At 29.2% G+C, this 14,284-nt stretch overlaps 1 protein-coding gene across 3 annotated transcripts; it reads right to left on the reverse strand.

The window, feature by feature from the left end:
* Nucleotides 1-2,058: 2,058 nt before the first annotated feature.
* LOC111628318 lies at nucleotides 2,059-12,087 on the reverse strand. 3 transcript variants are annotated; one of them, XM_023372083.1, is made up of 6 exons: nucleotides 11,884-12,087; nucleotides 3,097-3,170; nucleotides 2,936-3,019; nucleotides 2,802-2,864; nucleotides 2,631-2,712; nucleotides 2,059-2,196 (listed from the first exon to the last, which is right to left on the reverse strand). In XM_023372083.1, exons 1-5 carry the CDS (start codon nucleotides 11,975-11,977, stop codon nucleotides 2,656-2,658), a joined length of 372 nt encoding a protein of 123 aa, XP_023227851.1. In that variant the 5' UTR covers nucleotides 11,978-12,087; the 3' UTR covers nucleotides 2,059-2,196; nucleotides 2,631-2,655. The 3 variants fall into 3 exon arrangements, with proteins under 3 accessions (XP_023227851.1, XP_023227853.1, XP_023227852.1); XM_023372085.1 differs by lacking the exon at nucleotides 11,884-12,087 and adding an exon at nucleotides 5,390-5,597; XM_023372084.1 differs by having other exon boundaries at nucleotides 2,129-2,193.
* Nucleotides 12,088-14,284: the final 2,197 nt, after the last annotated feature.

The raw sequence follows: 14,284 nt of genomic DNA on the forward strand, positions 1-14,284 counted from the left end.
AAAACGGGCACTAGAGGCATCCTAGCGATGATTTTAAATTAACAATAAATTATTTTTATTTGTAATAGGAATTTATTATTGATATGAATTTATTATTTATACCAAGGACTGGTATAAATAATTATTATATGCCTTGATTAACCTTGCGCCGCACGTTTACAACATCCCGTGATTCAGTGAACGTCGCGCATTGACTCACGGGAAATTTGTTGAAAAAATGGTGGATACATTTAAAATCGAGGTTTACAAGCGAAGGTAAAAATTCGGAGAAAAAGCCAATAGGCTAGAGTCTCCAAATTAATAAGATAGAAAGAAAGAAAAGAAAGCGAAGGTAAATAAATAAATTACTATTTTAAAGTATTTATAGAATGTTTAATAGGTAGAAATTTAGATCCGTATGACGCGACTGGGACGATAAGATTTATCCTCCGAATGAAGGGGTGGCGACCCCCTTCCCTCTGTGCGAACAATAAATGTCTAATGAACCATACCCCTACGCGCGACCCTTCCCCAAGATATTGCTCTCCGAAAATTATTCTACAGGTTACGTGACCGCCTGTTTGCCACAATTTACCCTGCGAATGAGCGGGTCGGCGACCCCCCTTCCGAGTGTCCGCGAGCGCGCGTTATTTTTTTTTTCGCGCGGGTATCTCCCTTTTGACCACGGTGTCACGTGACCGGAAATAACGTAGGCGCATTTACAGGGGTTTATATCTTGCGAAGGAATCGCGAGTAGGGGTATGGTTCTTTTGACTTTATTGTTCGCACAGGGGTGCTACAGTTTGGGAGGTTGCCACCCCTTCATTCAGAGGTAAATCTTACCATTTGGACTTTAACGGAGCTGATATTGATAGGAACAAAAAAGTCAAAGGAACCGTGGCTCATGGAAATTTGTAAAGAACGCCCACTAGGGGGCGTTCCGGGCTACTAGTAAGATATAAACGGCACTCACCGCATACGATTCCTTCGAAATTTTGCCTTTTGGTAAAGGACTTAGCCGAAATTCAAGTAAAATACGCTAGAAAAATGGCGGACATTAACATTTTACTGCCTATTTTCTCGATACAATAATGTAGAGAAGCAATTCTAATAATTGGATATGAATGGAAAGTGAACAAACAGCCACTGGAAATTGACAAAGATAAGTAGCTGCATACACTTGCAGCCTGTATATTAATAAAGCAACGAACTGAGGAAGTTTTTATCTATAAAAATAAATTTCCTTCCTTTAAGCTTATCTCGAATATATGTATTATCTCTTAGGGGTCGAGAGAGGCCTGGCTCGCAAACTATTTGAGGCCTGTGTAAATTCCAGGTTCTTGAAAAAATGGTCCCGCTGGACCCCTCAATAGAATTTGAATTTATCACTAAATAAAATTCGGTGAAAAATTATTATTGCTGCGTTTTTAATTCATTATTGGTATACTTAATTTCAAAATACAGTGTACCTTCCGGTAACTCGACGATTGCTTTACCCGAATGCCCACTGTATTTACGTTGTTTTTATGTCAGAAAATACTAGTCCACGTAACGCTATAGTTTATTGCGAATAATACAAAAATAAAATAGAAAGTTTTAAATGGAAATTAAATTTATATACTATAATTAATAATTGATGAAGAATATAATGGATTAGTATTGGATTCAATTAGACATTTTTGTGGAACCAAAGTATATTAACGAGAAAATCACTCTTTAATTTATCAATTCTGTTGGTCTGATGATTCTTTTTTCGGCAGAAACAACCAATGTTTTAAAATTTGTAAACGAAAATGATGTTTGAAATATATTACCGCCGCGGTTAATGGTAACTAACGTGTTTTCTATAGAGGAGATATCGTTATGGTCGAAAATTCGAACCCGATTCTGTCCTCCCATAAGTTTTAGCTGGCACAATACTCGATCCCATTGTGGATCTGTCCTACCTGTAATGTGCGTAACTATAACCTCGTGCAAACTCGTAATGCACCAGTAATCAATCAATCTTCTCATAGAATATAAACTAAATTATTTTGTGTTGTTTTAATTAATTACAAAAAAAAATCGTAATAAAATTAACGCAAAAAACATTTTAATTGAAAATTGAATTACAAGAGACTTTTTAAAAAGTCAACAATTTTTTAAAAATGTATTTTAAAATTTTCGACGAATCTATTTTCCGTGCAACGTAACATTCCAATGTCGAAAAATCTTCTTCTGTAAAGATAAAAAAATGAATTAAATAACTGTATTACGACACTAGAAATTGGAAAAAAAATTTATAAATTATGTAAAAAAATAAATAGTCTTAAAACGTTATTTTTAAAACTGGTTTCAATAAGTAACTTATAATTTATTAAATTCATATGTAAAATTGAAGGTGAAATGATTGGAAAATATTTGACAAACTTCTGGAAGATGTCCTACGGCATTTTTTAAATGAAAAATGCCATTAATTAATATATTAGACACTATTCGAAAATATTGAACACTGAGGTATGACACCGGTTCGGGATCTAACCACATTAAAGCCGCCATAATCATTTATGGCGCGATGGTCACGTCTACTTCTGTAACTTAATTTACTACTAGTTTTCATTTAACTTAATTATATATTGGGCCGTAAAAAATAACGAAAAAATTATATTTACTGGTAGAAATTGTAAAAGTCCTTGTTTATTCCATTTTTCCGGCTCTCTCCAGGCAATTACGTTCGTCTTCTTTCTTTATAACCTTTAAGAAATGTAATTACGCATTCCTTTTATTATCTGTGTATATCTTACTATACGAGTACTGTAGCATTACGTATCATTAACACTTACAGTATTTAAACGATCTCCGTATTTCTTAGCACAAGACGGGACTTTTATGCGCATATCTTCAGCCTGAGATTTTAAAAAAGTATATAAAAATTTAATAAATTAAAAGAATATATCAATTTTAAAAACTTCTTTACGGCATCTGCGTTATCAATCGTGCAGGAGGCTTCTAAATAATCGAAGATGGAAGAGTAACCGAGGCATTCCATAAAATCATATGCCTACAAATAAATATTAAAGATCATTATTATAATTAAATTTAGAAAATAAATTTACCTGATTTAATGAGACAACTTACAATGTCTCTGTTTTCGTCTTTCAATGAATCATCCAGGCAATCGGTAAACTCGGACAACTGATCTCTAGATAATGCTGGAGTATTCACATTTTAAAGATTAAATTCTTGAAAAGTTATAGATTAATCAAAGTTATATAAATATTATTTCTTATTCACGCTATAATAACTAGAACTTGGTGCCTGAGTGAAGCGCATCTAACAGTAAAAACAATTGTAACGTGTATAGGGAATATATTCCTAAACTTCGAACGTGTCGAATGTGGTTTACGATGGTTCCGTTCGGGAAATTTTAAATTAAAGGATACAAAACGTACGGGGATGGCCAAAAGGTGTCGACAAATTGCAGGAAGATATTGTTAAAAACCGACGAATAACACATAATACATTACATAACTAAACACGTCAAAAATAAAGCGAAAAAAGCACTGAAAACACGCGAGCATTACGCAATTTTTCACTGCCGCAAAGTTCGAACTTCGAAGCATCGTTCGAAATTTTGTCGATTTTTTGCGTCCGAAGTTAGAGTTGTTCGAAGTACGAGGTACCACTGTATTGCGGTGTGCATTTCGGGAGAGACCACAATTCAATCCCCTCTTCGGCCGAATACGACAGACTATGTACTGATGAATACTGAAAATACTTGTAAATTACTTATTAATGAAAATACTTTTAACTGATTTTAAAATGTGATATGGTACATTAGATAGCGTATTTCCTTAAATTTTTTAGATACAGTACTTCCATTTTATGTTTTTTACTCGCTTTATTTATATTTGTCTTTTTTATGTACTGTACTCTATTTTATATGTTCGGATTCTATCGTTAAATGGGGAGAGAAAATCTTACGTCATATACATTACATTTCCAACTGTAATTGTGATAAATAAATACGTCACAAACTTTACGGATATTCCAACGATATTGTAAAGCAAGTATCATCAAACTCCCACACTGTAGTATTTGCATAAAATGACTATAACCACATCCATTATGTACAGTATTACATTAATATTAAATTAATCAAATTTAAAAGCCAATCTGGATACTTCGTACGTTTTAAGGAATCGTTAATCTTATTATGTGTTATACATGGGTTCGTATTCTTGATATCTAATGATGTCATTCTAATTACGTACACATACGGCAACGTACACAAAACGCTACTTTCGTTAATTATATAACTCGTAAAATGCGGCTGGGTTTCGGGATTGCAAGATTGGATCGAGATACATTATTTGTAGGACTCTAGGATACTAGATTTGGGTCACTTACTACATTTTGGACCATTTTAAAAACAATCTGGGCTACAATTTCGAGGAATTCTGCTTTACTTTTTATAAAACATATCTGGAAACCTGTGAGGTTCTCATCGAACACGTACTGTTTTTACCTGCAGTTTATGTATATTATTATTATTATTAAGAGGAAAAAAAAGGGTAGTCCATATGTTAGGTGACACCCGAAAGTGTGTTATTGTAAAAGCAAAACCATATTTATCAGATTAGACTTATTCTTGCTCTATTGCTCTATTATAGTATGAAGGAACTTCCATGTAAACGAACCAGTTAACATACTCTTATCTTAAGAGGTTCGAACAGAATTTTCACTTCGAATTTCGAAATAGCCGAATTCCTTAACGTATAGATCTTTATATCCCGGCCGGGACAAAAGTACAGTTACGAACTAAAGGGAGTTCAAACTATCCGAGTTCGAGTTAACAAAAATTTCCTGTATTGGTGTGTGGCATGACCTAATTATTTAATTAAGCAAGAAGGTGAGTTAAAAGAAAAAAATCTTCTCATTGACTTAACATGGGGATAACCTTTGACCCTCGCTACCTCCCGTTCTAGATAGAATTTTTAAATTTGGTCTCAGTCACGCCGCGCCATTTTATTACTTCTATTAATGTGCAAAATTTTGTTCAAATCGGTCGAGTCGTTACTTCGCAAAACGTGTTCCAGCGATTTGTCTGCAAATCTACCCCCAATTATTACTTTTTAAATATTTTACACGAGGTTGAACCATTTTTACAAATCGTATAAATGATTTATGTGTAAGACGTGTTTTCAGTCGGTTTTGCTTGTCGACCCGACAGCGGTAGGAATTAAATTCACATTTAATTTCTACCGATGTGGGATCTGAAAGATCGAAAATTTCGGGGATGGCCAAGCCCTTCCCTCACCACCCATTGTACTTCTGCACGAGCCCACGATGAGTATGACTAAGCAAACATGCCCTGTTAATACTCACGGGGCAAAAAGAGAAAAAATAAAAAGGTGTAAATTATACTTACCGCATATTTCGAAAAGTGATCTTTTCACAAAGGAATTAGCCAAAGTGCAACTAACATACACCAGAAGAATGGATATTACGATTTTCTTCATGTTTTCTCGACGTAATAACACAGAAAAAAATATTTTAGTAATTGTAAACGATGAAAGAATCGATGAAAATCATCCTCTTTAAAGAACAAAGAGTAAAGCAATTATATAGGCCTATATACGTGAGTGTGTTAATACCGATAACGAGTAGCGGAAGTTTTAATCTTAATAATACGTTTCCTTTCCCCCTTGTAGTTTATCTGTCGTTCTACATGCATTTTAATTGTAATCTATAATTTTGTTTTATAAACTTATTTATTAATAAAACAGTTGTTAATTAATTAATTAACTGTGACGTGTATCAAGAAGTAATCGATAATAAGACAGAAGAAAAAGTTGTCAATTAAAATAATGTAGAGAAAATTAATAATATTTTAAAATAAGTAAATGATACTTAAATTCGACTGTTGTCGTAGAGTTTTGTTCTGTAAGTTGTGGAAATTTTTTTCTAATACATTTGCCATCGTCTTAGGGAATGTACCATTTCATGTTTTTTAAGTCAAATTTCCTACATTTCCTAATTTCCATTTCCTTTATATTTTATCGCACACGTTGAACATCTTCTAGTTTAACTCACCCCTCAGATCCCGTCACACGCGTAACAAATTGATCCCCTATTGGAGAAGATTTTAGGATAAAAAGGGACAAATATCCCAGTTTCGAGGCACTCTCTTCGAAGTTCCCTCCGTCATCCTCCCTCATCAGCTCTCCTCGTCTCCAGTCTCTCTCCTCTTTCACTGATCAACCGATCAGTGAAGTTTCCCATTCTTCGTCCCAACGGTAGAATTTATATCATATTATCCAGAAGTATTATAGGCCTACACTTATTGTAAACTCTCTTTATTTTAGCCATTAAACTCTTCGTTATTTGTTAACTTGACTTTGATTTGGATTTACTTTTTCGTCGGTCACCCTATCCACGGATTCACAGACCCTTCTCACTCGAACTACAAACCCCTCTATTCGAACGTATCTTTAAGAATAGATCTAATCACGAGTTAGGACGCGAATTCTAACTATCCTAACTGTTGTCAGGATCCTGACGTCGAAAGGATCCTACGATCTCGAAGAAAAATAAATCATTTAGCCATCCACCGACAAAGTGAGCGGGCCTAACCGTCCCGACTTCGCAATAGGTGTTAAGAATTAATAAACTCTAAAGCAGCCGAGGTAGACAAATCAAAAATATTTGAGAGCAAAAGAAATACTGTAACGCATCTCGAAAACGAACTAGAAATCATCTAGGCTACAGGTGAAAAAAACACATAACATCCGTCTTTTCTTAAATGCATTAAAGACGATATCACCCACATCAATTTCAATCGAGAAGGGAATTCTCGGTAGCGAGACTTTTCTTTACTAAAATAAGAATCAAATTGACTGATCGGAGTGATGGACTTTCTTTGCTTTTTAAAATTTGTAAATCAAATGTTTACTATNGCTTTAAGACTAGAAACAAATAGATTTAGACTAAACACTATATTAATAAAAAGATATTTAATGTTTCTACAAAAAATTATTAAGGCAGAAGACATAACAACAAAATTACTGTTTTTACTATATCACAAATCAAGGGAAACGGATTTAAAACGAAGTTGGATAATACAGCTATCGAAGATAGTAAATAAATACGGATTCTCTATTACATTGTTTTTCGATCGTACACATAATATGGAGCAATATAGTAAAGAAATAATATACAGAGCAATGGAACTCTCCATCGTTCAAGACATTGAAGACATACGAAAACGGGAAAACACAAGCTGGTATGCAACAATTTTAAATTACCCAGTAAATAATAATTATATATTGACAAATCTAGCTTTTAACATCAAAAAGTTTTTTATACAAATCAGGCTAAATAAAAATGGAATAATTATAAATGATAAATATATAGACTATACCCAAACTAAATGTCCAAAATGTACCAAAATCGTATCTAGAGTTCATATTATATGTGAATGCTGTAATGAAAAAGATAAATTACAAAGGCTCCAGATGGGACCGCTGGTTAACTGTAATAGTGAGATGGAAATGTTTAAGACTTTTGACAGAGCCAATACTAACACAATTTATATGTTATATAACTATGTTAAACAATTTATTAAATGATAATTGTGAAAAAATATTAATGTAAATTATAGATTAGAAAATAGAATATATCAGTGTTGATAAGAGAATATATAAGAAGAGAATATATGAGATGTTAAATTAATACTCGTTTTTCAAAAGAAATTGCCCTTGTAACAGGCAAAAGCCTTTTACAACAAATAAATATTATTATTATTATGTTTTGGGTTAGTGGGTTTTACTCGGTACACACCGGTGGCTGTGTACTATGCCGGACCAGAGTCAAGGCATAGCAACCAATACAAAACTAAAATTAAATGTGTGTGTCAGTGTCTGTATTAAAGAATTTCCTAACAATATGGCATGTATTCAATATAGTGGCCTTCTGTAGTGTGATGTATGTATTTCTACTNAAAAAAAAAAAAAAAAAAAAAAAAAAAAAAAAAAAAAAAAAAAAAAAAAAAAAAAAAAAAAAAAAAAAAAAAAAAAAAAAAAAAAAAAAAAAAAAAAAAAAAAAAAAAAAAAAAAAAAAAAAAAAAAAAAAAAAAAAAAAAAAAAAAAAAAAAAAAAAAAAAAAAAAAAAAAAAAAAAAAAAAAAAAAAAAAAAAAAAAAAAAAAAAAAAAAAAAAAAAAAAAAAAAAAAAAAAAAAAAAAAAAAAAAAAAAAAAAAAAAAAAAAAAAAAAAAAAAAAAAAAAAAAAAAAAAAAAAAAAAAAAAAAAAAAAAAAAAAAAAAAAAAAAAAAAAAAAAAAAAAAAAAAAAAAAAAAAAAAAAAAAAAAAAAAAAAAAAAAAAAAAAAAAAAAAAAAAAAAAAAAAAAAAAAAAAAAAAAAAAAAAAAAAAAAAAAAAAAAAAAAAAAAAAAAAAAAAAAAAAAAAAAAAAAAAAAAAAAAAAAAAAAAAAAAAAAAAAAAAAAAAAAAAAAAAAAAAAAAAAAAAAAAAAAAAAAAAAAAAAAAAAAAAAAAAAAAAAAAAAAAAAAAAAAAAAAAAAAAAAAAAAAAAAAAAAAAAAAAAAAAAAAAAAAAAAAAAAAAAAAAAAAAAAAAAAAAAAAAAAAAAAAAAAAAAAAAAAAAAAAAAAAAAAAAAAAAAAAAAAAAAAAAAAAAAAAAAAAAAAAAAAAAAAAAAAAAAAAAAAAAAAAAAAAAAAAAAAAAAAAAAAAAAAAAAAAAAAAAAAAAAAAAAAAAAAAAAAAAAAAAAAAAAAAAAAAAAAAAAAAAAAAAAAAAAAAAAAAAAAAAAAAAAAAAAAAAAAAAAAAAAAAAAAAAAAAAAAAAAAAAAAAAAAAAAAAAAAAAAAAAAAAAAAAAAAAAAAAAAAAAAAAAAAAAAAAAAAAAAAAAAAAAAAAAAAAAAAAAAAAAAAAAAAAAAAAAAAAAAAAAAAAAAAAAAAAAAAAAAAAAAAAAAAAAAAAAAAAAAAAAAAAAAAAAAAAAAAAAAAAAAAAAAAAAAAAAAAAAAAAAAAAAAAAAAAAAAAAAAAAAAAAAAAAAAAAAAAAAAAAAAAAAAAAAAAAAAAAAAAAAAAAAAAAAAAAAAAAAAAAAAAAAAAAAAAAAAAAAAAAAAAAAAAAAAAAAAAAAAAAAAAAAAAAAAAAAAAAAAAAAAAAAAAAAAAAAAAAAAAAAAAAAAAAAAAAAAAAAAAAAAAAAAAAAAAAAAAAAAAAAAAAAAAAAAAAAAAAAAAAAAAAAAAAAAAAAAAAAAAAAAAAAAAAAAAAAAAAAAAAAAAAAAAAAAAAAAAAAAAAAAAAAAAAAAAAAAAAAAAAAAAAAAAAAAAAAAAAAAAAAAAAAAAAAAAAAAAAAAAAAAAAAAAAAAAAAAAAAAAAAAAAAAAAAAAAAAAAAAAAAAAAAAAAAAAAAAAAAAAAAAAAAAAAAAAAAAAAAAAAAAAAAAAAAAAAAAAAAAAAAAAAAAAAAAAAAAAAAAAAAAAAAAAAAAAAAAAAAAAAAAAAAAAAAAAAAAAAAAAAAAAAAAAAAAAAAAAAAAAAAAAAAAAAAAAAAAAAAAAAAAAAAAAAAAAAAAAAAAAAAAAAAAAAAAAAAAAAAAAAAAAAAAAAAAAAAAAAAAAAAAAAAAAAAAAAAAAAAAAAAAAAAAAAAAAAAAAAAAAAAAAAAAAAAAAAAAAAAAAAAAAAAAAAAAAAAAAAAAAAAAAAAAAAAAAAAAAAAAAAAAAAAAAAAAAAAAAAAAAAAAAAAAAAAAAAAAAAAAAAAAAAAAAAAAAAAAAAAAAAAAAAAAAAAAAAAAAAAAAAAAAAAAAAAAAAAAAAAAAAAAAAAAAAAAAAAAAAAAAAATAAAAAAAAAAAAAAAAAAAAAAAAAAAAAAAAAAAAAAAAAAACAATTGGAAAGAGCTTCGACCTTAATTCGAATGTTGATCGCACGTATTTTCCCTCCCTTTAAGCTTTTTTTTCTTCTATAACAATTCTTTTAGCTCACCTCGCTTAAATATTTAGGACTTATCATACACTAATGATAAGAATTTTAAATTGTAATGATATTATTTTATTAACAAAAATAATTCCAACAATTTCATAGTACTGAGGAATCGTTGATTTTATTACAGGTTCGTATTCATCATGTCTAATGACGTCATGCTTATATTTTTATGGATTTTTATTGCCTTCAATCTCTGACACAATATATCTATTCTGTTTATATTATACTTATTGTGCCGGGGCCAGGGGTCGATCGCCGATGACCACTTACTCGGCACGGGTTGGTAAAACCCGCTCTCGTTGTCTTAGGATGGCTGGAGGGCAAGCATTAGGAGCATATATAATGTAGCGTATAGTTCCTAGTGAACCATTGACGCGACCTCCTTGCACCCATAAGTTGACTCTCAGCATGATTCTGGCATTATCTGAGAGATTCAAATACTTGGAGAGACTGAGAGCAGAGTCATCTTTGGACGAAGGCAGAGCAATATCTGGAGTGTTTTCAGTAGCTATATAAGCAACAGGATACCCAGTTGACTGCAAGTAGTCTTCGTTGCTTTGTTTAACTTGTTCGTTTGTTGGATATAGCTCTACTGCCGTTTGCACTGATCAAGTTCATCTCTGCATAAATAGGCTCGATAAATAGACGCTGCCACGTAAGACGTAGCCTTAGTCAGCTCATTTTGACTCTAATACTGAAGAAAAACGCGACCTTCGTTTTGACCCCTATCTCCAGTTCTATAAAAAAGGATCATTTTTAAGAGTTGAAATTTTAATCAGTTCATCCTTGAGAGATGATGAGTCGTGCTAGAAAATTTCATCTAGATCGGACAACTCATTCTAGAGTTATAATGTTGACAAGGAATGCTTTATATAAAGTCAAGTGTTAGTCGTCACTCGGCTTCGTCTCGCTCCGACAATAAATGTTGATGAATATAAATTTTTATCTATTATTTTACCTTAAATTTTAACTTTTGTAACTGTTTATTATTAAGTTTTTCATGCGTATTTCAACCTCTCGTCTACTATCGAATTATATTTTCAATCTTCATCGCTATTATTTGGTTTTCAGCTTTAATTAATTTTTAATTGATTGTCGTTCGAGAACTTATTTGCTCGTTCCATGCTATTTTTATATTTATATAGGCCTATATTAATTTTATTTCGTCTATTTAATTTGCTTTTTAATGCTATGCTTTGAAGTTTTTTCTATTATCTTTAACAATTTAAAATCATGATCATTGCTGTGTAGCATGACCTAAATATTTAAGCAAGAAGGTAAGTTTATGAACTAAAATTTTCTCATTGACTTAACGTGGGGATAACCTTCGACCCCCGCTACCTCCCGTTCTAGATGGAATTTTTAAATTCGGTCTCAGTCACGCCGCACTATTTTATTACTTCTATTAATGTGCAAAATTTCGTTCAAATCGGTAGAGTCGTTACTTCGCAAAACGTGTTTTGGCGATTTGAAAATTTGAGTCGCTGCCTTCGACAATAATTCGTTACTCGTTTTGGTTCAGTCTAATGAAAGTAGAAAAAAGAATGGCGAATGCTCTTTTCTCTTATCATTCTGTACATTTATCTTCCTCCAATTATTATTTTTTAAAATATTTTACACGAGGTCGAACCATTTTTATAAAATCATATGAATGATTTGTATGTAAAGTGTTCATTAAATTAGGTGTTTTCAGTCGGTCTTGCTTGTCGACCGTCAGCGGTAGGCATTTATTTTCTATTGATGTGGGGATCGGGAAGATCGAAAAATCCTATAAAATTTCGCGGATGGCCAAACCCTCCCTTCACCACCCGGTCATTACCCGTTGCACTTCTGCACAATGATAATAACTAACAAACATGCCCTGTTAATACTCGCAGGAAGAAAAGAGAAAAAGGTAGAAAAGTGTAAATTATACTTACCGCAAATGCCACCAAATGATCTTTTCACAAAGAGATTAGCCAAAGTGCAACTAGCATACGCCAGAAGAAGGATGGATATTGCGATTTTCCTCATGATCTTTCGACGTAATAACACACAAAAACTATTTTAGTAATTGGAGACGAATTAAAAACGATGAAAATTCCCCTCTTTGCGGAAAACAGTGTAAAGCAATTATATATATAGACGAGTNTGGAGACGAATTAATAACGATGAAAATTCCCTTCTCTGCGGAAAACAGTGTAAAGCAATTATATATATACACGAGTTTATTAATAATTAATAACGATAACGAGCAAAGAAAGTTTTTATCTTAATAATACGTTTCCTTTCACCCTTTTAGTTTATAATTAAATCTGTCGTTCTATACGCATTTTAATATAATCTATAATTTTCTTTTATAAAATTATTTATTATCCACTTAATGATCGAATCTGGATGCAACTAATGCACTTTATTTATCGAAAATAATTCTTTTCAACGTTAGTTAAAACGTAAATAGATTTTCTTTGCTCTTGATAAATGTTCATTAGACTGCAATTTGGACATTGCAAACCTGTACATTTCCACTGCATTCCGTTTGTCTGTCCGTTCTTTGTTAATTTCGAGAATGGATTAGATAGATTAATGGTTCCCAATTAGTGGTACGCGTACCCCTAGAGGTACGCGAAATTGCATGAAGAGGTACGCGCGGCAATCTGAAATCGGTCGATTTAAAATTTAAATGCACGAGATGAAACAATCAAAGAAATAATGGGTAAACCTTCAAAAATTCGGCAATTTACAACACGATGTGGAATGCACAAATTCTTTTATTTATAACTGAAAATATTCTCGAAATTTCATTTGAAAAAATGCATTTGTGACAATACTTAAATGAAATTCTTACGCAAGAAACAAAAATTGTACAATTAACACAATTTATGTTAATTGTACAATTTTTTTCTTGTTTTGTTTTACAATTGTACATTAAAATTAAATAACCTTATGTTATTTTCATTATTATTAGAATTATATTTCAAAAGTAATAAATGTAAAAAAAAACTTATTCTATTTATCACTCGCTGTCTACCCACAGCTTCGCCCGCGTTATATCGAATTTTCTCGTGGGAGTAAGATATTTTCTCGCAGTAAAATGTAGCCATGTCCATCTCCAACATGTAAGCTATCTGTGTGCCAAGTTTTATTAAAACCTGTTCAGCGGTTTAGACGTGAAAAGGTAACAGACAGACAGGCAGTAATTGGGAACCACTGAGAAAGATGAAAATCAAGATCAGATTTGGAACTCTTAGGGACCAGAGATCCCGACTAACTACTGTATATACGAATTTCCGATTTAAACCAGAAGTCAGGTGATTTTCACGTGAAAAATTATAATGTTCAGTATGACTAATACATCAGATCATTAAATTCTACAGCTACTTTCTAACCGAAAATTTCCCTTCTTTTTACCTTCACTTTCATTCCCACTCGTCATAGGCTTAAATCAAAGTACCTCCCTTCCCATAATTATGTCACCAGGCCAGAAGTCTAAATCGTTCGCAAATACACAAAAATTGTTTCCAGACAATTATTTTGCAACGACGGGTGAAAGCTCACGTTTTCAAGAACTCGCCCTCCATCGTCGGATACAAACGATTCCCCGCATATTTGAGGCTGTCAAAAGAAAATGGATCACCACGCCCAGAAATGACCGCAAAAGTCGGCAATCCTGCCGTTTACGAATTACACCGCCCTCCTTTCCCACAGACGGTATTATTATTCGTAAACAGCATTGTTGCCAACTTTTCAGCGCCCCGAGTCCTATGCCTGGTGATTGGTTTTCATTCGACTGTCTCTAATAATTAAATACATTTTAAAAGTAATATCAATTAATTCACGAATGACCTTAAAGTACTTTATGCCAAAAGTACGTCTCTAATATATTTTCGTGTTTTTCAAAAAAAAAAAATTAAATTTATTTCCTTTATAATCAACTCATTCAACGTGTAATTTCTGGAGGAAAAGATCAAATTAATTAACTGTATTTACAGGAAGGTATTTATCTTTCGGGAAGTTACACGATTAATTAAATACTTTTAATAACACGTTTCCTTTTCGTTGTTGACGAGCCATTTTTATACGCATTTTATTTGTAATTTATAAATTTTCTCAAATTATCCTATATACAGATAACTGGGCGAAAAATAATAAGAACAAGCATTACTGTACTGAAGCATCTAAAAGACGAGAGGAGCCCTGGACCATTTGCTATTTGAGGCCTCTTTAAATGGCAACTCTAACAAATGGCCCCGCTGAACCCATTGATAGGGTTTGAGTGTATCACTTTAAAATTTGCCGAAAAAAATTATCATCATTGCGGTTTCAATTCATTGTTGATAG

Source organism: Centruroides sculpturatus, unplaced genomic scaffold (genome assembly GCF_000671375.1).
Source record: "Centruroides sculpturatus isolate CEXI.00-Female unplaced genomic scaffold, Cexi_2.0 scaffold497, whole genome shotgun sequence".
Taxonomy (NCBI): Eukaryota; Metazoa; Arthropoda; class Arachnida; order Scorpiones; family Buthidae; genus Centruroides; species Centruroides sculpturatus.

Bases quoted from the DNA above. Each gene is read 5' to 3' on its own strand.
- LOC111628318 (XM_023372083.1), bottom strand. From the start codon at position 11,977: ATGAGGAAAATCGCAATATCCATCCTTCTTCTGGCGTATGCTAGTTGC. The intron at 3,171-11,883 runs GTAAGTATAATT...TGAATACTCCAG, and splicing joins ATCATTTGGTGGCATTTGCG to CATTATCTAGAGATCAGTTG. The intron at 2,713-2,801 runs GTAAGTGTTAAT...CATTTCTTAAAG, and splicing joins ACGGAGATCGTTTAAATACT to GTTATAAAGAAAGAAGACGA.